This window comes from Mercenaria mercenaria, chromosome 4 (genome assembly GCF_021730395.1).
Source record: "Mercenaria mercenaria strain notata chromosome 4, MADL_Memer_1, whole genome shotgun sequence".
In the NCBI taxonomy this organism is placed as follows: Eukaryota; Metazoa; Mollusca; class Bivalvia; order Venerida; family Veneridae; genus Mercenaria; species Mercenaria mercenaria.
Genome location: NC_069364.1, coordinates 9,652,140 through 9,679,542, shown reverse-complemented (window position 1 = coordinate 9,679,542; position 27,403 = coordinate 9,652,140). Strand labels below are relative to the sequence as shown.

At 34.3% G+C, this 27,403-nt stretch overlaps 1 protein-coding gene across 1 annotated transcript; it reads left to right on the top strand.

Annotated features, from left to right (window-relative positions):
* On the top strand, nt 1-26,814 carry LOC128546141 (heat shock 70 kDa protein 12B-like). The gene is made up of 8 exons (XM_053540378.1): nt 1-102; nt 5,012-5,156; nt 6,979-7,130; nt 7,249-7,476; nt 15,482-15,635; nt 19,212-19,346; nt 23,269-23,477; nt 26,598-26,814. The coding sequence occupies exons 1-8, from the start codon at nt 100-102 to the stop codon at nt 26,811-26,813; spliced, it is 1,242 nt and encodes a 413-aa protein (XP_053396353.1). The 5' UTR covers nt 1-99; the 3' UTR covers nt 26,814.
* Nucleotides 26,815-27,403: the final 589 nt, after the last annotated feature.

Here is a 27,403-nt window from a genome sequence, read left to right as displayed (position 1 = left end):
GGTAAATGTTTGCTCTGAGTACTGGAATTTCTTCATCAAAATGTTAAATCCAGAGCATGGGAACAACATAATCAGTTGTAAACGTGGAATGTTAACACTATGGTAAGTAGTTATAACGTAAAAATGTGCTTTTATTTATCTCAAAGTATGTATTTTTAAATTGATTAAAAGTGACAATTATCTAGGTTTTTGAACTTTCAAGTTAGAAAATGAATGACCGTTTTGAAAACGAAAGTAAAAAACGGGATATTTATGCAAAGTATACATTAATATTATAAAAGTATTGGTTTAGTCTTAAACATTACTAACGACTAGTTAGTTATGTTCCACAAATTACCACTATATTCAATTTGTATTAAAGAAAGAAAAAAAACGACAAAAAATAATGTTGCCATTGCCTACCTTTTGTTTTCGACTACTTTACAGTTAAGACTTGGGACTTTGTACATATTACTCGAAATAATGAATAATCAATACGCTCAAAGCATTGACGGTGGTTGTTGTTGCTGCTAATCAATTTGTAAAATATTTGAATGAAAATTACATCTATAAACCAGAAGAACATTTTTATGCAACCCATTCAGCTTTTATTTCAACATTAATGCCTTTTCACTGCCTATCATTGTTTACATAAACTATAACATAACTTACACCGATGTTTTTTTTTACTGTAAACAAATAAGATTTCTTTTCCAAATTATTTAGCTTTTTATACTTCTTTGTAAAGCTTTTTGACACTACCTGCCGTTGATTTTATAAATACTGATTTAGTCCTTACCATTATGAGATTATTGTGAAAGAAAACAAATGTACACCAGAATGTCAGCCCTGCAGCCAGTATATGTTAGTAATACCGTGTTCAGACTACGTTTTTAGCTCGACTATTTATAGAATAGTAGAGCTATTGGACTCGCCCATGCGTCGGCGTCCGCATCGGCGTCCGCGTCCCGATTTGGTTAAGTTTTTGTATGTAAGCTGGTATCTCAGCAACCACTTGTGGGAATGGATTGAAACTTCACACACTTATTCACTGTGATCAACTGACTTACATTGCACAGGTTCCATAACTCTATTTTGCTTTTTTACAAAATTATGCCCCTTTTTTGACTTAGAAATTTTTGGTTAAGGTTTTGTATGTAAGCTGGTATCTCAGTAACCACTTGTGGGAATGGATTGAAACTTCACACACTTATTAACTGTGATAAACTGACTTACACTGCACAGGTTCCATAACTCTATTTTGCTTTTTTACAAAATTATGCCCCTTTTTCGACTTAGAAATTTTTGGTTAAGATTTTTTATGTAAGCTGGTATCACAGTACTCACTAATGGGAATGGATTGAAACTTCACACACTTGTTCACTGTCATGATCTGACATACACAAAGTAGGTCCCATAACTCTATTTTGCTTTTTTACAAAATTATGCCCCTTTTTCAGCATAGAAATTTTTGGTTAAGTTTTTGTATGTAAGCTGGTATCTCAGTATCCACTAATGGGAAAGGATTGAAACTTCACACACTTGTTCACTGTCATGATATGACATGCAGTGCGAAGGGTCAATAACTCAACTTTGCATTAACAAAATTATGCCCCTTTTTCAACTTAGGAGTTTTTGGTTAAATTCTTATATGTAAGCTGGTATCTCAGTACCCACTTATGGGAATGGATTGAAACTTCACACACTTGTCCACTGTCATGAGCTGATACGAACTATGCAGGTTCCATAACCCTATTTTGCTTTTTTTACTTAATTATGCCCCTTTTTCGACTTTCTTATTCATTCAATCGACAAGGCTGTTGAATAGTCGAGCGTTGCTGTCCTCCGACAGCTCTTGTTAATCCTATATTAACTCGGGTTTATTTTTTAAACTCGTTTGCGTAGGCCTATATACAATAAAACAAGTAGAGATGCATAAATTATCACCCCATCTCTCATACTCAAAAGTCCGCTATACATACAAGAGGACAGATTGCCTGACATTCGGTCGAACAACCTTACAACTTTTGTCAGACCGATAAAAAAATCGAAAATTAGGTAACTGACAAAACAAAAACCGTTTTAATTTTTATATTTTACATTGTATATAGTTGTATCAGCCCTGACAGGTTTTTGTAAAAATGAATTTAGCTGAAGTGAAAGAGTAGAAACTTTTTTTTAAAAACAGTTTGAATGTTTCAGCATTTCTATTAATAAAAACGTAATTGTGGCAAAACTTTTAAGTCCTCAGGTTTAGGCTGAAAGAAATTGAAATGTTCATATTTTGAGAAAATAATCATGGAACTGTTAAAATTAAAAAGCACTTCAATGATATCAAAGTGGTTTAAACGGAAAGAATTCCAACATCTCACACCACTGTCAAGACCTTTAAATATTAAGAAACTTTTCTTCATTTTGAGAACATTTAGGTACGAATATTTTTTTCTAAATTATCTAATGTTGAATAATTTTGACTTTGCAACTTACTGTTGCAGTAAGAGATAATGGGTTTATTTTACTTTTATCAACAGTTGTTTTGCTTCAGTTATGTACATACAGGCATTTACCTAACATAAATCAATTAATTGGGAATAATGTTGTTTATCATCGCCAATTTTTACGGGAGAACAAAGTTTAAAATTGATTTTTAAGTTGATGAAATTTGTTATCTGTTGTGCTACAGAAGGCAATTATTAATATCATCGCTGCAGGTTCATATAAATTGAAAAAAAATGCAAGAAAGTAGTATCTTCCTTGGACTGAATTAGTCAAAGCGGGCCTGCAACATTTTTATTTTTGTAATTTTGGGCGACATATGGGTTTCCACTTTTTCTACGTGACCTTGATAAGGAAAAGAACAGAACAGACTATTTATTTTGAGTTAAGCATATACAGCTTATCGTCCATACATGGAAATATATTACAATGGCATGTACATGAAAATGGCAAAATATCTAAGTTTACATAGAAGGCACATATCATACACTTTAGACATCAACATTAATCAGGCCATTTCTTATTTTAAGTGATTTTATGATAAAAATTGATAGCCTATACAAAAGTTTACGATTGCTACTTTTTAAAAGCTCAACAAACTTGAACATATTTGGTCGATTTCTGTAATAGGCAGGAATGTATGTTTTTCGCAATTCTTTGTATGAATCACATATACACACAACGTGATATTCGTCCTCTATATCGTTCTTATCAGATAATACACATTTTCGCTCACTTCTTATCTGGTTCCTGTGTCTACCTTGCTCTATTGCCAAACAGTGGGATGAAAGTCTAAGTTTTGCCAAAGCATTTCTGGATTTACTATTGTCAATTGTATGTAGGTATTCGGACATCTCAAAAGTTTGTTTTATTTCCTTGTATAGCAACAATGACGTTGAAGTGTTTACTGCTTCTCTCCATTGTCCTATATAAATGTCTTTAAACCTCATTTTAAACTGTCCATACATCATTAAACCCTGTCTGTTGTAACATAAACTTGACATTTGATAGCCAATTATTTACTATTTCGTGTGATTCAAATAGATCATTATAAATAGAATATAAAATACAATTTGTATTATGACAGTTTAACAACTTGAACCAATATTTTATTATTTTCACTTTTCTATCTAAGATTAATGGAAAACGACCAGTCTCGCCATATAGTGCATAACTGTTTGTATTCATTTTAACATTCAATGTCCACTTCAAATATTTTCTGTGAAGCCGTTCCAGTTTGTCTGCTTGAGAAAACCCCCAAAGTTCAGAGCAATATGACATTATAGACGTTACATATGCATCAAACAGATTAAAATTGATATGTAGAGGAATCTGCATGTCCTTGGTAATGCTTCTTAATGAAAACATCGATTTAAGAGTTTTATCTGCTAATGCCTCTATTCCTTTGCGAAATGAACCACCACTACTAAGTACAAAGCCAAGATAGTTAAAGCTGTCAACAATATCAATGTTTTGTCCGTTATATGTCCATGACAGGTTTCTTGATAACGGACCGCCCTTTCGAAATACCATATTTTTTGTCTTCTCGACGTTAACTGTTAAGCCCCACTTTTTACAATACGCCTCTAATTGGTTTAAGTGTGTAATACATATTTTACTGAAAGTATTGTGAAGTATATTAAATTGTATTAGATGTTTAAACTAGTTTATAGACTGAAATCATAACTAAATATTGTGTTCTTCAAGAATTTCAATTATTTGTAAATTATTTCAGCTCGATACATCAAACATGAACGAGAAATTCCCTTAGAGATACGTCATGTATCATTTACTATAAATGCAATTGTGTTATTTCAGTAGTGTTGCTGTTGCTTTTGTTATTATGGAAACATGAGCTTATTTTAACGAAACAATTACAACATTTAACCTTTAACAGAATAATCATAATAATGACAAAAGACAATTAAGATTTATGACCAGCTCTAGAGTATATCATATACTGACCAAGCATACATACAAAATACAACTATATCATAAGTAGATGTATATACCAACTTATAGTGACCCCTGGGGCGGGGTCAATTTTAACCCCGGGGGACATGATTGAACAAATTTTGTAGAGGTCCACTAGGCATTGCTACAAGTGAAATATCTAAGCTCTAGGCTTTCTGTTTTATTTGACAATACATCACAGGTAAAAAGATAATTCGAGGCATCCCGAGAAATAGTCTGTAATACCGTAAATATCTGTGAAATTAATTTTTGTATAGGTTATTTATATCTCAAATTCGTTATGAACAAAATACAATATAATTGTTCTATAACCAAAACGTACGTCTGTATTAAGTTTCAATTTAAAAACAGTTTGCAAACATTCAAACAAATATTATTTCAACATGGCATTTATTATTTTTCCTGGATATTTTGTGATTTTAGCTTTCTAAAAGCACTCAAACGAGTGAATATGGAGGGATTCTATTGAATTAAACGCCAACTGGACAAAACAATATTTTGCAACATAATTGGTATAAAGTTTACTTGATTTCATCAAAGAACGTTATTCTTTTTCTTTCAGGTGGCTTCCTTCGCATTATTAGTTGCGGCGATCGATTTTGGTACTACCTTTTCCGGTTGGGGATTTTCGTTCAGACATGAGTTTGAAAGTGAACCAACAAAAGTGTTTACAAAGCCTTGGCCTGGCGGACGGCTGTCTCTAAAAGGTTATATATTGAACAATTTTATTTTTGATATTTCTAGAAACTATGCCAATACTGATAACAAGAACTCCAAGGCGACTTAGAATATCTGATGCTAGTTAAATATGTTTATATCATTTAAAGTGTGAAACAGCAAGCTTTCTTTGGTACACATGACACTCTTTCATCATCATCATCATCATCAACAACATCATCATCATTTTCTCGCGATCTGATTATAATACTGTACATACGCACCTGTAAGGGATAACTATTTACATCTAAATTAGAATACAAATTACTATGCTATAGGTGACACCATTTTTCTTCTAAGAAGACCCACCAAAGTTGTCCGTCACACCAAAGTTGTCCGTATCCCTGGATAGTATATAGTTTCAGAAAACTTTTAGCTTCTCGTGGTCCTCATGGAGGCTACATGCGTCTCATGGGTTGTTGTGCAGGCTTTATTTGGCTTTACGCTTAATGGTTGCATACTTTTCTCAATCTGAAGCGAAGCTAGCTTTTTTGACTGTCCTGGACCCTTTGACGTGATGGCAGTTCATCGTCAACAACTTGTTGACAGCCAGATGATGTTAACATCGACCGTGTTTTGTACGGATTCAGTTTTTTTGATCTATGTTGGCTTTGCCCCACATAAGGAGTGTACGATGAGGAACGTACATGTTTGTGTCAACGAAAACGGCATGGTGATAACTAGTGCCATGTAAGCTGTTCATCCTTGATCAGTTCTGGTCGGTTTGTCAGAAATAACATTAAGTGTGTTGTTGCCACTAGTTGGGAAGTCTACAATATGAGCAAGATCACGTTCAGGAAAATAGAAAACGTGAAAACTTTACAGGTCGCTCAACACAACAAAAATGAAAATGCTGCAGGCAGAGTTTGATTGAGCCTGTTCATGGACGGTAGAGGAAATTCATGCTACCGCCCATGTCCTCTAGCCCCGGGCTGAGCAGAACTCAGCAATTACACATGTTACAAGTACCGAAAATCAATTTGGAGAGATCCGCAAATGCGTTCGTACGGCAGTGCACATGGAACCTTCAGTGATACACTAGTGTGCAATTCCATGAAAATCGGCGTATAGTTACCAGTTAAAATAATGGGCTTGCCCTAAACGAGGAAACAAGGGGCATAACTAAACATATTGAAATTTAGACAGGAGATTTTAGGCTGCCAAAAAAAAAAAAAAAAATAAATAAAAAGCAGGCACCATATCCAAGAGGTGATTATACTACTTAAAGCTGCGAAAGTGGGACTATTGGAACCACCAAAGCCGAAATGTCCAAGCTGAAAAACTAAACAGTACCACTAACACAACACTTGTTCGATGGTGGCTTTCTTATATTCTTGTTTGCCTGTTTATAACGGGAAGGTTAAGATCAGCGGTAACCCATCTGGTCTCGCGTAATGGCGGACAGGTTATTGAACACTATTTTTCACTTGGGGTGGCCACAGAGATCTTAATTAAGGTTCTAGTGTTTCTTTAAATCTCATTATGGATGAATGTTTGACATTTAGATAGAAAAAAATAGGGAGAAAGTTGTTTATGGTTAAGTAAAACTCAGTATCAGTTTGAGTAGTAATACCAGGTCAAAGCAGTGTACTTTTGATGTGATTTTTGCAGTAAGTTTATGTGACAAGACAAATCTCTCTATGACCCCTAATTTTCGCTTCATTTTATCTCAGTTTAAGGATAATTCTTCAAAATGTGGTAAGGATTTGTACTAATATTCAAGCCGCTTTGAAAGTCTGCCTTACAGCTGCGCATGCGCACTCTATTTTTTTTATTGTTATCCTTACACTATCTCTTTTCACTTTTTGGTAGGGCCAACGTGCATTTTGATAGAACCAGATGGTCTGACACTACACAGTTTTGGATATGAAGCGGAAAATAAATACGCCGATCTGGTGGCTAACGAAGAACCCGAGAAGTGGTTCTTCTTCCAACGGTTTAAGATGCAACTTTACGAGAAACAGGTAAGTTTTAGATGTGGATTTATCTACTTTATCATTGAAATTTTGTCTGTATCATTGAATGTAAACCTATTACACGTCTGAGGCTAATGTAGTGACAAAATATATTCCAACACTTCAGAGACTTGGGAGAGACATGGTGTTAGAAGACATCAGCGGAAAAAAGAGGCTCTCTGCTAAAACAGTATTTTCGCTGTCCATTAAGTACATGAAGGATGACCTTATGAAGATGTTACAGGGACGTATGTTTGGTTGTGGCATCAAAGAAGATGAAATACAATGGGTCCTTACTGTACCAGCTATCTGGAATGACGCCGCGAAGCAATTCATGAGGGAAGCTGCACAAGAGGTAATCCATTGATTGTTAATGCATTGATATACTTAAGAAGATACTAATGATAATAATACTGTCTTTAGTTTATTCGGTTTACTCATATACTAGTATATCAACTGAAATATTCCTGTTACATTACATTTGTAAAGTTACAACATGGACTTTGCCATCCGTCATTGAACCACGTTTTGATAAGCAATGAAGTTATTTGCAATGTAAATAGAGAATGATAGGTTACTGTCTTATTTTATTAAGTGAGTCGAAGAAAATATAAAAGTCGAGGCTCTAGCGTTTATAAAAATAATTGCATAAATATGTCTTTTAGCAGTTATTCTCAAAAACAAGATGGCGTCGTTTAAAAAAAAATAAGATAAAATAGTCCGGCAAGCTTTATTTAGTCATTGACTTGATAAAGCAAAATTTATCATATCCCTTGATTTTTGCCTTTATTTTGCATGAAGGTAGGATAAATAGTAATAACTTGATTACATATATTTAATACGTTTGATACTATAGATAGTAACAAAAAGTGCATTTTACCAGTAGTACCAGCCGCGCGCTAATTTTATCAACATGCACAACTTGTTGAACATAATGACATACATTCGAGCACTTTAAAAACGCCCCATCTTTAAATTTGGAGAATTTGATCCAAATACATATATTTGTGAAATATGCATAATAAATATGGGTCTTAAGATGGTAATTTGTTTATGCCAAACGAAAAAATAATGGTAAGCTTTATTTGACGTCGCATATACCACGAGCAACAAAACTCTTGTGCGACAAACTAGGTATCCAGTAGTGCTTATTTCACCTCTTGGTACAACCCTTTAGTACCTTTTTTTTTACTTCTTTGGTATGACGCGGCCAGGGATCGAACCCAGACCTCCCGAACTCAAGCGGACACTCTACCACTGAGCTATTGAGGCGGTGCGAAGTGTGACTACCGCTCATGAAGCTCACATTCGGGTAAGTTTTATTCGGATATATAAAAATTTTGGTCATGAGTTTGTTATCGACGTCAACATGTATAAAAAGTTCGGTTTCGAGGTCAGCGATGTTTTTTATTAATGGAGTGGTCCATTATTCAGGTACTGTTATTCAGTGTGATAGTCGTTTTTACCTAAATAAGACAAGGTAAATTATGCTTATTTCCCTAATCGGTAGACGAGTCTATAAATTGAACTCTCAAACGTAAAAATCAAACTGCCCAACGATAACGTGATGTATGCAAACATGACTATAAATACATTTAAATGAAGCGTAGAGAATTCAACATCTTTGTAAATCTAAATATTTCTAGTTTACATACTATTTACAAATTAGCTCGGAGGTAAAACATACTATTAATACTCATACTCAATAGATCTCCTGCCGCGTGGGTTCGAAATTCAGCGACGGCTTCATTTTTGCATCAAAAATATAGATTCCTTCATTTTCTCGATGATACAGACATAAAGACATCTGACGGTCACGCTTCAAATAACACAAAAAATCGACAATATCGGGTCAGATTTAATTAATAATAACAATTCAATAAAGAAATACTTGAATACATGTTGTAGAGATGGTACTTTGAAAATTAATATTCATCTTTACAGGTTTTCAGTGTGAAATGATAGCTAAGTGCACCAATTTACCAGATATATTTATGCTTTTTCTCCTCTCCATGTAAAAATAGAAATATTTGATGTTTAAACAAGAGCTGTCAGTGGACAGCGCGCTCGACTATTCTCAGTGCTTGATAGTATAATATAAGCAATGAGTAAAACTTTAACATTACAATAAGCATATTCTAAGTCGAAAAGGGGCCATAATTCAGTCAAAATGCTTGATAGAGTTGTCTGTTCCTGTTAACAGACTGGGGTCATGATGGTAAACAAGTATGCAAATCTCAATGGACTTTGAAAATATTTGGGGTGGTAGGCAAACTTTAACATTTATTCTAAGTCGAAAAGGGGCCATAATTCAGTCAAAATGCTTCATAGAGTTGCCTCCTCCTTTTTACAAACTTTAACATTTATTCTAAGTCGAAAATGGGTCATAATTCAGTCGAAATGCTTGATAGAGTTGTCTGCTCCTGTTAACAGACTGGGGTCATGATGGTAAACAAGTATGCAAAATATGAAAGCAATATCTCAGTGGACTTTGAAAATATTTGGGGTGGTACGCAAACTTTAACATATATTCTAAGTCGAAAAGGGGCCATAATTCAGTCAAAATGCTTCGTAGAGTTGCCTCCTCCTTTTTACAGACTGGGGTCATGATGGTAAACAAGTATGCAAAATATATAAGCAATATCACAATGGACTTTGAAAATATTTGGGATGGTACGCAAACTTTAACATTTATTCTAAGTCGAAAAGGGGCCATAATTCAGTCAAAATGCTTGATAGACTTGCCTCCTCCTTTTTACAGACTGGGGTCATAATGGTAAACAAGTATGTAAAATATGAAAGCAATATCTCAATGGACTTTGAAAATATTTGGGGTGGTACGCAAACTTTAACATTTGTGTGACACTAACGCTCGCGCTCACGCCGACGCCGGTGCGAGTAGGATAGCTTCCCTATTCTTCGAATAGTCGAGCTATAAATGACATTCTAAAAATATCTGAAGCAAAATAGACAACTCTTGTATTGACAGTTTTCATTGATTTTTGGGTTTCTCCAGTTATAGTCTATATCAGAAATTTCCACAGTTAGATAGATTTAATAGAGTATAGTGTAAGTTTAGTCTACTTCCATCACCTTGAAAGAGCCTTTTGTCTTTAAATAAATTCAAAATCCAAGACTAGCCAAGAGTCTTAAACTCATGAAAAAATTCTGAGTGAATGAGAATGATAATTATGCTCTTTATTAAAAGTTTAACAAAAATATAACAAAAAATGACCGTTATTAAAGATTGTATAATGTAAACAAACATTTTTACAATCAATACTTTCCACTCAGGATTGCACTCAATTCAGGTGATAACTGTTGATATAATTGTAAATAATAGGCCCTAACAAAAAGTCTTTTTTTTAAATTGTGTAAACAGGTTATGTTGTAAATTAATGTGAATAAATAAAAATCGTCAAATTACTTATTCTCCATATGCTTTTGCAGCATTTATTCGTTTTTTTATGGAAAGCAATGATTGTGTTCAGCTAAAGTTACGTCCAGAGAATATCGAATTGCTTACAAATATATAATTAAACGGAAATTGCAGAGAGTCATTACCGATCCACTACCTCAAAATGTTAAAATTTGCATTTACATTTGATGACAATGACTTTTTGTGTTACATTAATTTCAGTAAAAGACTCCTGAACAGTCTGAGAAATGCTTCAAACTGAGTAAAGCGTAAGAAACACTTTGCTTTGAAAGGATGAATATAACATCAGTCTACCTAAGTTGTTACAAATCTGTGACACCAATTTAACTTTTATGTAATTTCTCATTGTTGGATATACATTTTAGATTTTGATGTATCAATTTTTGTGTAAAACCAAGGTATCATCATTGAGAACAAAAAAGAGCTTTAGCTAAAAAGACAAAACTTAAAATCTGAGGTAACGTTTCATTATGTCGTAAAATTTCTTTAAACAAATTAATGCATTATTTTACTTTATATGGATACACTACTAAACTTTCTATATCCATTTCTGACCAATGTTTTATGTCGGCTTAAGTTTATTGGTCAATTCAGAGTTATTCGCCCTAGCTTTTCTTTAGTAGTTACCATCTCTGCATCATGTTGCCGTAATGAAATAATTGGCATATATTGATGAGGCGTTTTTCAAATCCTAGAGTGCAGTTTGTACAATGACGACACTTATTTTCGACCGATTGTTAGATTCTGTTGCTTTTATTCACAATAGTACCAACGGCAAGTGCAATATAGTGTTATCTGGCGATTTTAACAGCCGTACATCCGATAATCTTGACTATATATCTTTTGATACAAATGAACCTTTTCTTTCATTACCAGAAGATTATACAACTGATGTTTTATATCCAAGATTTTCGCTGGATAAAGGCCATTTGAACAGTAATGGGACTGCATTTATTGAGTTTTGCAAACAGACTGGTCTTCGTATCTTAAATGGCCGTGTAGGTGATGACGCCGGCATTGGAAAATATACATTTGTGGGTCACAGAGGCTGTAGTCTAGTAGATTATATTATTGTATCCGAATCATTGTATCCTTACATTACATCCTTTACAGTCCATGACCCCAATCCGTTATCAGATCACTATGTTATTTAATTTGCTTATGAAAACATTGTTATTCGTCAGCATGAAAATTGCTCTGATGATAGTGATTATTTAACGCTAGATAGTAAATATGTGTGGAATAGAGTACTAAAAGATGATTATGTTAATGCTTTAAATGATACAGTTGTAACTGAAAAGCTAAACGATTTGATTTTGAACACTGGACGAGCTGAAAATTGTGTTGACATTGAAACAAGTTTGAACGATTTTGGAAGTATTATGAATAGTGTAACTGATAAATTGTTTAAGAAAAAAATTAATAAAAACTTTTATAATGTTACATCACAAAACAATAAAGCATGGTTTGATGATAATTGTAAAGTAAAAAGAAATGAATTTTATGTGTTTTTAAATCGCTATAGAAATTGTAAAACTGACGAAAACAGAGTTATACTTTCTAAATCACGCTCAGATTATAAAGCAGCTTTGAAATTTGCTAAAAGAAAATGCGACGATGAACGTACACGAAAGCTTGAAACTTATCATCAAACAAACGCCAAATTGTACTGGAAGTTGTTAAAAGTTGCCTCACATGTAAAAGATCCAAATATACCATTGTCTTATTTTGAAATATATTTCAAAGCTGTAAATAATCCTGACGATTAAGGATAAAGGCCATTTGAACAGTAATGGGACTGCATTTATTGAGTTTTGCAAACAGACTGGTCTTCGTATCTTAAATGGCCGTGTAGGTGATGACGCCGGCATTGGAAAATATACATTTGTGGGTCACAGAGGCTGTTGTCTAATAGATTATATTATTGTATCCGAATCATTGTATCCTTACATTACATCCTTTACAGTATATGACCCCAATCCGTTATCAGATCACTGTGTTATTGAATTTGCTTATGAAAACATTGTTATTCGTCAGCATGAAAATGGCTCTGATGATAATGATTATTTAACGCTAGATAGTAAATATGTGTGGAATAGTGTACTAAAAGATGATTATGTTAATGCTTTAAATGATACAGTTGTAACTGAAAAGCTAAACGATTTGATTTTGAACACTGGACGAGCTGAAAATTGTGTTGACATTGAATCAAGTTTGAACGAGTTTTGGAAGTATTATGAATAGTGTAACTGATAAATTGTCAAAGCTGTAAATAATCCTGACGATCACCTTTTTAATCCTGATGAAGACGTTTTGTACTTTAATGAACGTTTTCTTAATAATGAATTTCAGGTAATGTTCAATGAGCTTGATGTGCCTTTAAGTAATGTCGAAATCACATCTGCCATTAAGGAGCTAAAGACTGGAAAGAGTGCGGGCCCCGATAATTTATTAAATTAATTTTTTACGCATGGTGCTTTTCGATTATTACCTTACCTTAACACATTGTTTAACACGATTTTTAACACTGGATGTTTCCCTGAATCTTGGTCTGAAGGATATATCATTCCATTGCATAAAAAAGGTGCAGTAAATGTTCCTGATAACTGTAGAGGAATCACATTACTTAGTGTTTTAGGAAAACTGTTCACTAGAATTTTAAATAATCGGTTAACAAATTGGACAGAGTACTATAATATATATATAGAAGCACAAGCAGGTTTTCGAAGTGGCATGCGTACCACAGATAATATTTTTGTATTGCATGGTCTTATAACTCATATGATCAACATTGGAAAGAAGCTGTACTGTAGTTTTATTGATTTTAGTAAAGCATTTGATTATGTAGAAAGAAATAATTTATGGTATAAGCTGATTAAAACTGGTGTTCGAGGTAAGATGTTAACTGTTATTAAAAGTATGTACACTGGTCTGAAATCTCGTGTGAAATATAATAATAAACTTAGTAATGAATTTACATGTATGCTTGGTGTACGTCAAGGTGAATGTTTGTCGCCTTTTCTTTTTTCTATGTTTTTGAATGATATTGAAGAATATCTCATTTTGAACAATTTCGAGGGTGTAGATACATATATGACAAAATTATTTCTTTTGCTATATGCCGACGACATTGTCATCTTCTCTGAACAAGCAGACGGACTACAAAAAGGATTAGATTTACTTCAAGAATATTGTTTCAGATGGAAACTGAAAATCAATGTTAAGAAAACTAAAGTTATTGTTTTCAGAAAATCGGGAATGTTACCGAGGAACTTGAATTTTGTTTTTGAAAATGAACAGATTGAAATAGTTAAGTCTTTCTCGTACCTTGGTATAGTATTTACACAAGGTGGATCATTTAGCGAAACCCAAATTACGTTGGCTAGTAAAGCACAAACGGCGATTTTCAAATTAAATATAAACTTACTGAATTTTTCAAATGTTGCTGTTAATCACAGACTAGAATTGTTTGATAAACTCGTTTTACCAATTCTTAACTAGTCTTGTGAAATTTGGGGATTTCATAATGCTGTTAACATAGAACGAGTACATACTTTGTATCGAGTTTTAAAAGTTAAGCGCACAACACAGAACGACTTTGTATATGGTATCTTAGGAAGATTTAGTCTTATTGATCATAGATACATTAGAATTATTAGATATTGGTTTAAACTTATATGTAACAGTGATAATAAGCATAATAAAATTGTATATAATATGTTAATGGCTGATGCAGATATACATCCAAATAAGACTTCCTGGGTTACTTTAGTCCGAGACTTACTGTCTTCGATGGGATTCCATGATGTATGGCTTGCACAGGGAGTTGGTAATTTCGATGTTTTTCTACATATTTTCAAGCAAAGCCTCTATGACAATAGTCTTCAGTTATGGCACGATCGTTTAGAAAATTCAACTCGAGCAGTTTTCTTCAGGGAAATTATTAATTTTGATTTTCAATTTTTTTCTAAAATGTTTAAACGTACAGAAATTTAGGATAGCGTTCAGCAGGTTAGTTGTTTCCTCGCACAACCTTAAGATTGAGTCTGGCAGGTGGCATAGACCAAGAAGTATTCCATTAGCAGATAGAAAATGCACAGTTTGTGATAAACTTGAAGATGAGTTTCACTTCATTTTAGAATGTTCATCCTTTTACGATTTACGTAAACAATACATCAACAGGTACTTTTGGATTAGACCAAGTATGTTTAAATTGAAACAATTGTTTCAGTGTAAAAATGAAAATGTAATTAAGCGTTTAAGTATATACATATTTAAATCGTTTGAAATTAGAAACACTATAAATGGCACATAATATATTTTGTTATTATACCTTGTCTCTACATATGTTGAGTACGATATACGTGTAAGATAGCGATGTAGTATTGTATATTCATATGTTGTACAAATATGTAAATTTGTGTTGATATAATCTCATACTCAGCTAGTCAAAACAAAATAAGAAATGACACCTTCTCCGCATACAGTAAATTACTTGACGATCAGTTGAACCCTTAATCTTTCTTACTTTTGCTAGTTAAGAATGTCCCGTTGCTATTCATTTTGAGCAGAACGTTGTGTTTATACATGCACTTTTTAAAGCTGGTTTATATCAACACAGTATTTGTCACGTGACTTGCTATTGTTATGTAATTGTAATTCATGTATATGTTCACATGGGCCTATGGCCTATTGAATCTGAAATAAAAAAACTCTTCTTCTATAACAACCGGTTCCATTGATCCTATCTGATATTGTTCACACGTAAGAAAGACTACTTTTTAAAAAGCAGGAACAGGCCTTAAGGGCATTTTTTTGCATTCTGTCGGGCAACATCAAAGTATTACGTCTGAGTATTCGTGTAAGTATTATATTAAATGTGAGTAATGCTTTAAAATCCTGTACATGTATCATATTCAAGGCTGGTATATTAGAAGATAAATTGAGCATTGCGTTGGAACCAGAAGCAGCCAGTTTATTCTGTCGCCATCTACCGGTTGAAAAACTCAGCAGTGATAAAACAACATTGTCTACGTTTGAAGTAGGAAAAAAGTACATTGTATTGGATGCAGGAGGTAACTTTTAAGTTTTATGTTACTGTAAGAAACATTTATTGTATCAAAAGCAGTCATTCCGATTGCCTTTTTATTTTTTTATACCCTGCACATTTACCATGCGCAAATTTTGTGCTTACTTTACAGATATGGTAAAGATTATTTAAATAATGAAAAAACAAAAACATTTTAGCATAAATAGCGTTATTAAAAGGTACACGTACAACGCAGACGTAGGATATGGGGCAAAGAAAACAAGAATATCTTTAAAATGATACACTGCCGCATTAGTCAATGCCCACTTTAAGCTACGAAACATGCAAGCACTCTGCACTTTTACAAACGATCGGGTATTTATAAAGCAAAACAAAGTGTAGTTTTTAAAGTAACATTTTCATGTTTTTATGTAGAACAAACTTTATAGAACACATATTTTACATCATAATTATATTAATCATAATCTAGGAAATACATACAGGGGCATAACAATTATGCAAATTTATCATTCAAAATCCTATCTATAGGCACAAACCATTAGGGGTGGTGGTAGGGGATGAGGCGGATATACACTCATTCATTCTGTCACAGGGTGAGAAAAATGTGAAGCCAGACCGAGACTCGAACCTGGGGCCTCGGAATTCCCGGTTCCGATAATCTACGGACTGAGCTACCCGACCGCTTACACATTTTCTGCCCGTTTCAATATTCAAGTTCTATAACGTGACATATTTCCCCACCATTTTGAAATTTGTCCTCGAATTTCAGCGGGTACTTTATAAATCAAGCAATTACAGGCGTCGGAGACTAACCAGTGTAATGCCGTCAAGGCCCCACATTTGGCGCCAAATGTCACAGGATGAGAAAATGTGCAGCCAGACCAGAACTCGAACCCGGGGCCTCGGAATACCGTTCCAATGCTGTACCGACTGAGCTACGCGGCCGCCTATACAATTTCTCCCCGTTTCAGTATTAAAGTTTTATGCCGATATGTGGTTGGCAGAAATATGCCACCACACCTTACAGAAGCTTTAAATCGAATCGGATAAAAATGCAAAGATATATAAATATAAATATCATTTCCACTCGGCTTACAATTCTCATCAAAAAAAATATTACGGGATAACTCGGGGTTCATTAACGAAAAACGGAATTTGAATCTTTCATGTTTTTCAGCGGTTTATTTGATTGGAATAGAAAGGTGATACCGAATCAATCGAATCGCTATATCTATAATGATTCGAAATGATTTAAGCTCAAAATCTTCATAACTGAGTCTAGAATGTTGACGAAACTACTGTGGAACAATTATTTAACGAAGTTATTTCATCTATTTGCATTGATTTATTAAAAGTCTTAATAGTCTAAATTTAAGGAAAGTAAAAGGGGCCGCAGCAGGATTTGCATATTTCTTGTTTGTTGCCTTTTTTAACTCAAAACATGAGAATCCCAATGTTTTGAAATGACGAGAACACTTTTAAAAGAAAAGAACCACGATTCAGAATCCTGTTTCTGTTTTGAGTTAATTAAATGCAACACCGGTGTGTAGTGAAATGGTCTATTCGAGCACCCTCAAGTCAAAACAATTACAATAAAGTTACTATAAAATCAAAAGTAAGATTATCAGTAAATCCCCAGTGACTGCAGTACAGGTCGTGTATATGTTAATATAAATGTCTGTATTAAGGTATCCGATCCACAAATAAGCAAATTCAATATAACAGTGTTATATAAATATATCAAATATTGATGCCTGGTAACCGCATATAATTTTGGTATCATTTGAAAGTATATCATCTACTGAAAAAGAAAATATAAATTACATGATAAAAATATGTTATAGAATTTATTTGTTTTTTACTTTATAGTCTTCAATGATACTTCAACAGAAATCCAGTTGTTACAGTGTAAGATTTGTCATTTTGCGGTCATAAAACAGGACTGTAATTATTTTTGCATATTATTTATGGTCATCTTATTTATTAATTCTTGTTCAGCAGACACAACTCTTTCAAATGATACCAAAAAATCATGGGGTCACCAGGCATCGAAATTTACCTATTTGTGGATCGGATACCTTAAATCACATTCTAACACGATCCGATTCATTTTCCTATTAAACAAAGAAGGCTGGAGACAGTGATTTATTAAACAACAATTCACTGTTCTGACGTCACAACTATTACGTCATAGCGTCAAGCGGCGTAACGGCGCGCTGGAAAAGAACCCGATTGAAAACGGGCAAATATTTAATGCAAGCCGACAAGGTGTACTTTAAAGTCCTTGATAACCTGTTAGAATCGAAATAATATATCTCATTTAGTGATTTGCTCTTGAATAAATCACTGTTTGTTGTCAGATGCGTAGAATTATATCACTCGGGCTACGCCCTCGTGATATAATTCCTTCGCATCTGAACTCCAAGCAGTGATTTATTCAGCGACAAATCACCGATGAGATATATTATTTCTTAATTGTAAGCCAACATTTTCAGATGAATATTCATTTAAGGCATGACTTCCTGTCCTGAACATGTTACTCTAATTCATGTTTTCGTTCTAAAAATATCATAATATGCTCTCGTCATAATATGCCGTGTACTCAAAATGTGATGTCTTGCGCTCGAAATAAAGTGTCGTGCGCTCGGAACAAGAAGCCGTACGCTTGAGATAAGATGACATGCGCTCGAGATAAGATGCCATTCGATCGAAATACGATGTCGTACACTCGAATTAAGATGTCGTGCCATCGCGAAACTGTGTCGTACGCTCGAGATAATTATCGTACGCTCGTGAAAAGATGTTGCGGGCTCGAGATAAGATGTAAGATACCGTGTGCTCGAGATAAGATATTGTACTTTCGAGATAAGGTGTTGTGCGCTCGAAATAAGATGTCGTGCGCTTGAGATTAGATTTGACAGTTTTGCGCGATATACGAATGTTTTAATACAATATAGCGCAAATCTTTACGGGCAAGTGTATTTAGCGCGAAAAAGTCATGCCGTTTAGTCGGATATTTGATGTGGATTACAGGGTGATTTTATTGCGCATGTCGTGTGCTTTAAATAATAAGTCGTGCGGTCTACATACGATGTCGTGCACTCGAGATAAGATGCCATGCGTCCAAAAGATGCCGTGCGCTCGAGATAATATATCTAAATAATTTAATATTAAAACAGAGGGCCATGGTTGCTCTGGGTCGATCACGCGACTTTCAAAGCTCAACATGATTAAAAAGAGGTTTGAACAAACCTCGCCCACTTGCGGCCATGTATATCATAAAATTATAATAAAAAAGTGAGAAGTCAAAAGTCCCTAAAAATTTTGAGCACCATATTGCTTTGATAAGCTAATCATATTGTTCAAGTTCAATTAAGGTCCTTGAATACACACTAGAAGTATTCTCTATAGACTTGACCTGAAAGAATGATTGCCATTTATGCTGTTACAGTCCGCTGGAAAAAGTACACTTGCATACGTTTTCTTGTGATAGAAGGATCCTCGTGTTATACATTGTATTTGGCATTTAAAGAAAGCAAAAAAAAAAAAAAAGCTAATATTTAAAATAGGCAAACTGGAAGGTTCACAATCTTTATTGCAGGTGGCACTGTGGATATTACGGTACATGAAGTTTTGTCTGGCGGGAAACTTAAAGAACTGTACAAAGCCAGTGGTGGAAATTGGGGAGGTACAAGAGTAGATCAGGCTTTCACAGACTTTCTGTCCAACGTTGCAGGTAAACATATATCAGGATAAATTTCTTGAAATTGAAATACATGCGCATTGCATTCGAAAAATAATAGATCTCTAATAATAATAGCTTTATTTAACGAAAATAATGATGCCTATTGCTTTGTATTGGAGGGGAGATAACAGCGTTGAAATGATCTCCACTAGTTATCTTCCTTTTATAGTAATAGTAAAACATATAGCTTGTAATTATCAACATTCACCGCATCGCCTCTTCAGCAAACAACTGGTGGCTTTGGGAATTAAATGAGAGGGTCAGGTCAGAATATTATTTGTACAATGTTCTTGACTCGTTTTGTTATATTTGTTATTTTATGTTTGTATTCTCTTATGCCTTCTCGGGCCATGAGATCAAATAAATCTTTGAATCTTTTTGAATCTTTAGTAAGAGTAAGTAAGTAAGTAAGTAGGTAGGTAGGTAGGTAAAGACTTTATCATGAAGTTACTGTGATATTGACCATTTTACAATATGGTCCACAGATAGGTATGGTAAGAAACTTATTTGGCTATAATAGCAAGTCTAACATGTAGTTCTTTAATATAATGATTTCAACTTTCTATCCGTAGTATGTAACACAGGACATGAATTAAAATAACGTATTATGAACAATTTAATCCTTAGTGACATAAACAGTATGAAAGGAATTTTATGTCTGATAAAAGTATGTACAGGTGATCAAGAATAAATGTCATCTGTAATCTGCGCACCCAAACCCTAAAAACGCTTATATGAGATAAGTACAAGAAAGCGTTGAATTGCATTTTAAAAGCAACGATATTGTAATTTTGTCTGCATGGTATTAAACATTTGCAATCACAGAAATAGACTAAAGAAAAGATAACAAATTATAAAAAATAAATGTGAACTCTGCAAGGAAAATTAAGGTGGTCCTGCACGTTTGTTAAACCCTAAATAATGGCACAACGTCATTTATCCGGATATTGTAGAATAAAGCCTGGAATAAGCATACGGAAATGATAATCGTTTCATAAATAAATTGCAACTCGTGAGTAAGTGTATTACAACGGCAACGTTACTATTTTTCTAACATGTTACATTAAAACGTTTGGCACGTTAATTAATTCGAAATAATATCTTAAAATCAGCGTTTAATGTGCGAATCTTTTTAATCATGGGCAAATATATCACAATTAAGCAAACGGACCTATACATTTTTTTCACCATATTTTTGACCGTACGTTTTTACGACTGTGAGAAGATTCATAAAATTATTCATAGTAGAGAATTTCTATTCTCGAAAATGTTATCAAAATTGCAATTGACGTCCATTATGAAAACTTGTGCGAGGTCCAACTTTTTCAAATCATTTGGCAAAACATTAAGCAAACGACCCTATCTTATTTATTTTCCGAATTTTCTAAGTTTATTGTAACGTTTTGAAAAGTCAGGGCTTTATCAAATTTTAGATGATAGAAAATATTTTTATCCGAAAGTGCAGAACTACCTTAATCTAGTTAAAGAGAGGAAAATGAAGAAAAACTGTTGCGACTGAATTGTCTTACGACTTTGTACACAAATAAGCAGATATGAAGAGAATTTTACTAAAACAATGCCACCAAGTCCAATTTAATGAGGAACCATAGAAAGAATTTGTAGATAATAATGATTATTACATACTCGTTTCTATTCCCCGTTAAGTTACACTGGTACCGGAAACGTCAATATTTTTCCATACACTGACGCCTGAATTTCATATCGGGTGCGTGACGTAATTCAGTGTGTGTTGCTGCACTATTTTTTTCTATTTAGTTCAGTATTGTTAGTCTTATTCAGGCTATTGAACAAATTTATGATATTTACATTATATCTATACGTGTAGATGCGTATGTAATAAAAAGGTTATTATCTTTGCATCGGGAAATATGCACTCGTTCTTCAGCGGAAGAATATTGCGCTCCTAAAGTCGCGCATTATTTCCACTGAAGAACTCGTGCATATTTCCCGATACAAAGCTAATAACCTATAAATAAGTATTTTCAAAAAAAAAAAAAAATATTATAGTTTTCTAGATATTGTATATTATTACATACTCGTTTCTATTCCCCGTTAAGTTACACTGGTACCGGAAACGTCAATATTTTTCCATATACTGACGCCTGACTTTCATATCGGGTGCGTAACGTAATTCCACGTGTGCTGTTGCACTATTCAGTACTCGTTCTTAAGCGGAAGAATATTGCGCTCCGAAAGTCGCGCAATATTTCCGCTAAAGAACTCGTGCATATTTCCCGATACAAAGCTAATAACCTATAATTATATCCATTCTACATTCCCAGTCAAACGCTCTTCACTCAATGTTTGAAGAATGTATGTCTGCGTATATGTGAAACGAAGTTTCGATGTTGAACGATTTGAAACGATAATTATCAGTTTAACTTGCTTGGCTACAATCCAGTTTTAATTTCAGTGCAACCGGTGCAACCGGTGGGAAAATAGCTTAGAAACAGTCACAAAATACAAATGGTATATATCAAAGGATTACCCTTTCACTATCCATAGCAATGGCGGGGGATTTAGCTGTCTTTCAGACTGCCTTGTTAACATACAGCTTCCTTTGGAAAGTTGGAAGGACACCCCTAATTTTGTTAAAGAGTTTTATTATAGAATTTCTATAAAAATGTGATTTCACACCTTTTGGAGAGAACCATTGCATAGATTGAATTAATATTTTTCATGTACATGTGTCTTATAAGATACAGGTTCTTTCAAAAGCAGGCGTGACACCCCTAATATTCTGAGAGTTTTGGCCTACTTACGACGTTATGTCGACCAATCAAAAAACAGATCTGCCATTTTATAGAGAAACACGTGAAAGGATTTTATTGAGTTTTTGTAGGCTTATGTACCCATTCAAGATGCAGCTTTTTAAACAAATCGGACCAGACAGCTCTACTTTTGTAGGGCCTGTGGTCCTTTAGTTGATTTCATTTTAGCTAAAAAGCTACTTTTGTAGTTTTTAACCTATAGCAGTAAATGTCGCGGTGGGGACATTTAATTGTGTCTCGTGGACTCCTGTCTAGTTGTATATGTATATATATATATTACAAATTATAAGAAGTAATGAATTATATCTGTTGAAAATTGTACCTTTCAGTTTGCTAGTTTCTATTTAGTCAATGTTTGTTCTAGTCATTATAATTATTAATAAATGTTGGAATTTATTTTACATGTAGTTCTTCGTTTGATACAGGTCCCAAACTGAATTGAAACACGTGACATGTTTATCGTGAAGAAATTTTTGGGTGTTCTATAACAGCACGTTTAATGTTTGGAAACATGTCACATGTTTCATTTTGAAACATCTTAAGCGTTTACTTTACATGTTCGAGTGTTTCAAAACTGTAACAGAAGAAGTGTTTCACTTTGAAACGTGTCGCATGTTTTTGTTTGAAACACGTGGACATGTTTAAAGTTGGAACACCAATGTTCCAACCAACAACACTGTGTGTTTCTAAATTGAACATGTGACGTGTTCCATTTCGTACGTGTTTTAAAACTGTAACAGGAAAAGTGTTTCAAAAAGTATTTAAAAATGGAACACTTCATTTCTGGAAACATGTCACATGTTTCAGTTTGAAACACTTTTATGTGTTTACCTAAGTGTTCAGGTGTTTCAAAACTGTAACAAAAGAAGTGTTCTGCTTTGAAACGCGTCACGTGTTTCATTTTAAACACGTGACATGTTTAAAGTTGGAACATAAGTGTTTCCCACAGCAACACTATGTGTTTCTAATTCAAACACGTGACATGTTCCGTTTTAACGTGTGCCCAAAGTGTAACAGGAAAAGTGTTTCAAAAAGTGTTTAAAAGTGAAACGCCCGTTTTTACAGTGTAGACCGGGAATTACTGCCTATATTATGATCTATTTTGATTAATATATTTTTAGGTTCTGATGTGATGTCAAAATTCAAAGACAGACATATAGAGGACTACATTGACCTGTTGAGACATTTTGAAGTAAAGAAGAGAGATATATGTCCAAGCACTGACTCAAAAGTAACATTCAAAATACCCCAAACGTTTGCCGACGTAGTGCAAGAATGCAGAGATAAAACGCTGCAGAAAAGGATTGATGAGACAATATACTCGACACAGGTACATGTGTTTGTATTTTCTTGAATGTTCAAAAACGACAAACAACCAACAAAGCAGTCATTGTTTATCTGCAATAATCTGTCTTAATTATACTTGATCAAACACAGTCAAACAAACATATACAGTTTCGGATACTCACGTTGACAAATGTCCAATCACCCTGCCTCTAAAACCACGTTATATAGGCGCACTTGATAACACTGAAGGCTGATTTCTTTGAATCTTTCTTTTGCTTTAACGCCGTTTTTAACAGTATTTCAGTTACATAACGGCGGGCAAATAACCTAACCAGTGTTCCTGGATTCTGTACCAGTGCAAACCTGTTCTCCGCAAGTAACTGCCAACTTCTCCACTTGAATCAGAGGTGGAGGACGAATGATATCAGACACAATGCTTTTTATCAAGTCGTCACGGAGAACATACGCCCGTCTGGGGATCGAACTCACGACCCCGCTATCTGTAGATCTGCGCTCTCCCTATCAAGCTAAGCGGGCGGACTTGGAAGCTTTAAATGAGTATTTCTAACCGTAAAACTTCACTGAGACAAATAGATCTTCTTATATGTAGTAAATAAAATTTGTGAAATGTTTTTGGTGGAAGAAATGCGCTTTATATACTGCATTGCGCACACCGTATAATAAAGCTTTTCCTAAGCGTCTTAAAGGATGGTTGACCGCGTTAACTGAATGTCTAGGTCACTTGAAATGTATGATGGCTAATTACTGATTATGTTGTTTTGTCTTCCCCGCTAAAACAACAACAATATAATGCTGTGATTTCGTTGTTAAATTCTGTCGCCCATGCTTAAACGACAGAACATTTTCAGCTTTTATCGTCGTTTCATTCTGTTGCCCCCTGTCAAATTATAGAGTGAGAAAAAAACGAATGATCGACACATACACGCCTAAACCCTATCGTTTCAGGAGCATGAAATCGAAACAACGACACATTAGAAAATCTTGTTCTGTCGACCCACTTTCCCTCGCTTTCGACAACGTTTTCAATTTGTCATTTTGTCTATCTTTATTCTAAACATAATTTTTTCAGCAATTCCTGAAACATTTGTAAAATGTTAGTCAAGGAATTGGACAGAAAGTTGTATTAGCTTACGCCTGTTCTCCTTTGTACACGAATTTCGAATGCACGTGACAAGCTATACATTCTGACGTTCAGTAGGATAGGTTTTCAAACACTTCTGACAGCCCTAACTAATGGCATTTTAGCTATAAATAAACATTGCAAACACTTATAATTCGGCAGAAATGCAAAGACGTATACGGTGTACGCCCGGAAGTGTGCATTGACTCTTGTCGCTGTGACTTAGTTTATCCAGTAAAAAGAAAGTATTTGCTTCAGCATCGATAAGAAACAAACTGTAGGTGAAGTGTTGTTAACACTTTTTTCCCACTCATTCGTCAGCTTAATTAAGAAGTCAAAGTGCCGATTTGTAAATTCGTCCAGCCATGACGATGTTGTGCTTAACACTAAAAACATATAATCAGAAAACACATTTTCAAATGAAAAGCGAGCGTCATTGTTCAGTGGTATTACTTTCTGACTACGAAACCAGGGGTCGTGAGTTCAAACTTAAATTTACTAACACATGGATAAAAGTCCACTGTATGGGCGCTTTACACCTGGCACACTAAAGAACCTTCTGGAATTGGAGCGTCATCTGTATCTTGCACTATCCTCCAACTTAACTTTACTACAGTCATCTGGAGGACTCGCCCATATGGGTTACCAGTGAGGACTATGAATAAGCTTAGAAACAAAGAAATATTTTTCTGAGGAAGGGAGAGTGAAATTTTTAACATTTTGAGAGAGCATGTAAAATGAGTTTAAATTTGAAGAATGCCGGGCTACAAGTGCGTACCTAATATCACATTTTGACGTCATGGTAGTGTGATGAATTAATCTATTGTTTTTGTGATTAAACTCAATGTTCTTAATTTGTTTGTTTGCCCTTTGTGTAATTGTTTTAAATTGTACATGTAGATTCTATTTGTGTAAATGCCAATCATTTACACAGCGTTCTTGGAACGTGACTCTTACAATTGTAGCGTGCACGGTCTAGCTCAGTATATTCAATATAATATAATTTTCCTATGGGCTTCCTTGCCGAATGATTGGAAAACAAATGATTCTTAAAATGATTGGTGAAATACAAAATAATTAATGCTAATCAATCTATCTCAATTTAACTGATGACGAGCACTCAAAATTAGTGGATGGGATCTCTTGTAGTATGGCGATTCACAACAAACTATGCCTGAGGTGAATACCATACATTAAGATTTTACCTAAATACCACCAGATGTCGAGTTCCTATCGTCGTGGAACTTAAACGGAACGCAATGTTCTGAGTAAGAACCCAGACTATGATAGGAGGTCAAGAACCCGATAGTATTTGGCAATTTATTATATTATTTATTTTTCTGCGATGTTATTCGGTCGGTAGCTTGGCAGATTCATATAATATATTTACTTTGACGTTGTTGACTCCTCGGTAGCCAGGCAGGTTCTGATCTCTTCGTGGCGCTGTCCCGGTATTTATAAGCTTTTATCCAATTGTAATTAATGAGCGCTCAATGATTATGACAAAATCAAGCTCCGTAGTACATTGATAATGGAAGTGCGTAATTTGTCCTTAATTTGTGTATTTTCCGTAATTAGAGCCTAAAACTATCGTAATTAACGTGTCAGTAGATAGAACTTTCTATTCTAGGAATTCATGAAAGATTAGTGCTTATTTCATTTAGTCTATCATCTAAAATATTGAATTATGACGGATCATCGGCGGTTCGAATATGATTGGGTCTAACTATTCTAGGTACGAATCATAAGGTATGCGGTGACTAAATTATATCAAACATCCTGATAGAGGCATCTCGCCACACAATTGATCATTGTCCGCGATATTGTAATTTCTGAGTGATTGTTTTACCGTTGCGGAATAATGTAAAAACAGCTTATATATCTTTAAAACTTGTCATACATCAACAGTTTTGCTTTAAATATTCATTGAATTTTGTTTTAATAAGTAATGTCTGTATTCATAAAAAGACAAACAGAGACTAAAACCTGCAATCACTATTACTTTTTATCACTTGTTTACAGGTTAAACTGCAAGCAGATAAACTACGAGTGAAAGCAGATGTAGCTAAGCTATTTTTTGAGTCTCCAATAAAAAACATCATAAATCACGTAAAAGCCTTGCTGCAAGAACCCGTTAACAATGATGTTTCTGCCATTCTCATGGTTGGTGGGTTTTCCGAGTCGCATATGCTACAAGAAGCCATAAGAAACAATTTTCCAAATCTAGGAGTTAAATGAAGCAGGATTAGCGGTGCTGAAAGGAGCAGTGATTTTTGGGCACAATCCATCCACCATTTTAGAAAGAGTCAGCAAATATACGTATGGTGTTAACATCTTTAATCATATCAATCCTGCTCGCAGTTTCTTTGCTATACACGTGCATGCCGGTGAAACATTAGTTGTTGGGCAGCCACAAGCGGAACAAACTTATGTTACAGTTCGGGAAGACCAAACCATTGGGGAATTTGACATTTATGCTACTTTACAGATTGATCCAATATTTGTTGACGATCCTGGATGTGAGAAAATTGGTACAATGACAGTCCACATGTCTGGATGGGGCTTTGGAAGAAAAGTGAATGTAAAAATGATCTTCGGTGGAACTGAAATAGACGTCGAGTGTACGGAAGTAGCTACTGGAACTGTTACGCATGCAATAGTTGATTTTCTCACATAAGTAACTTAGAAAAGTGACATTCCGCATTTTTTTTTTGCAAATCTATGGTATTTCATGGATATTAAAATTTCGATATGAAATAAGATTAGTACTTAAATTTCCGTGAAATAGATCAGTTGTATGTATAGTTTAATAGTTTCATAAATGTTGA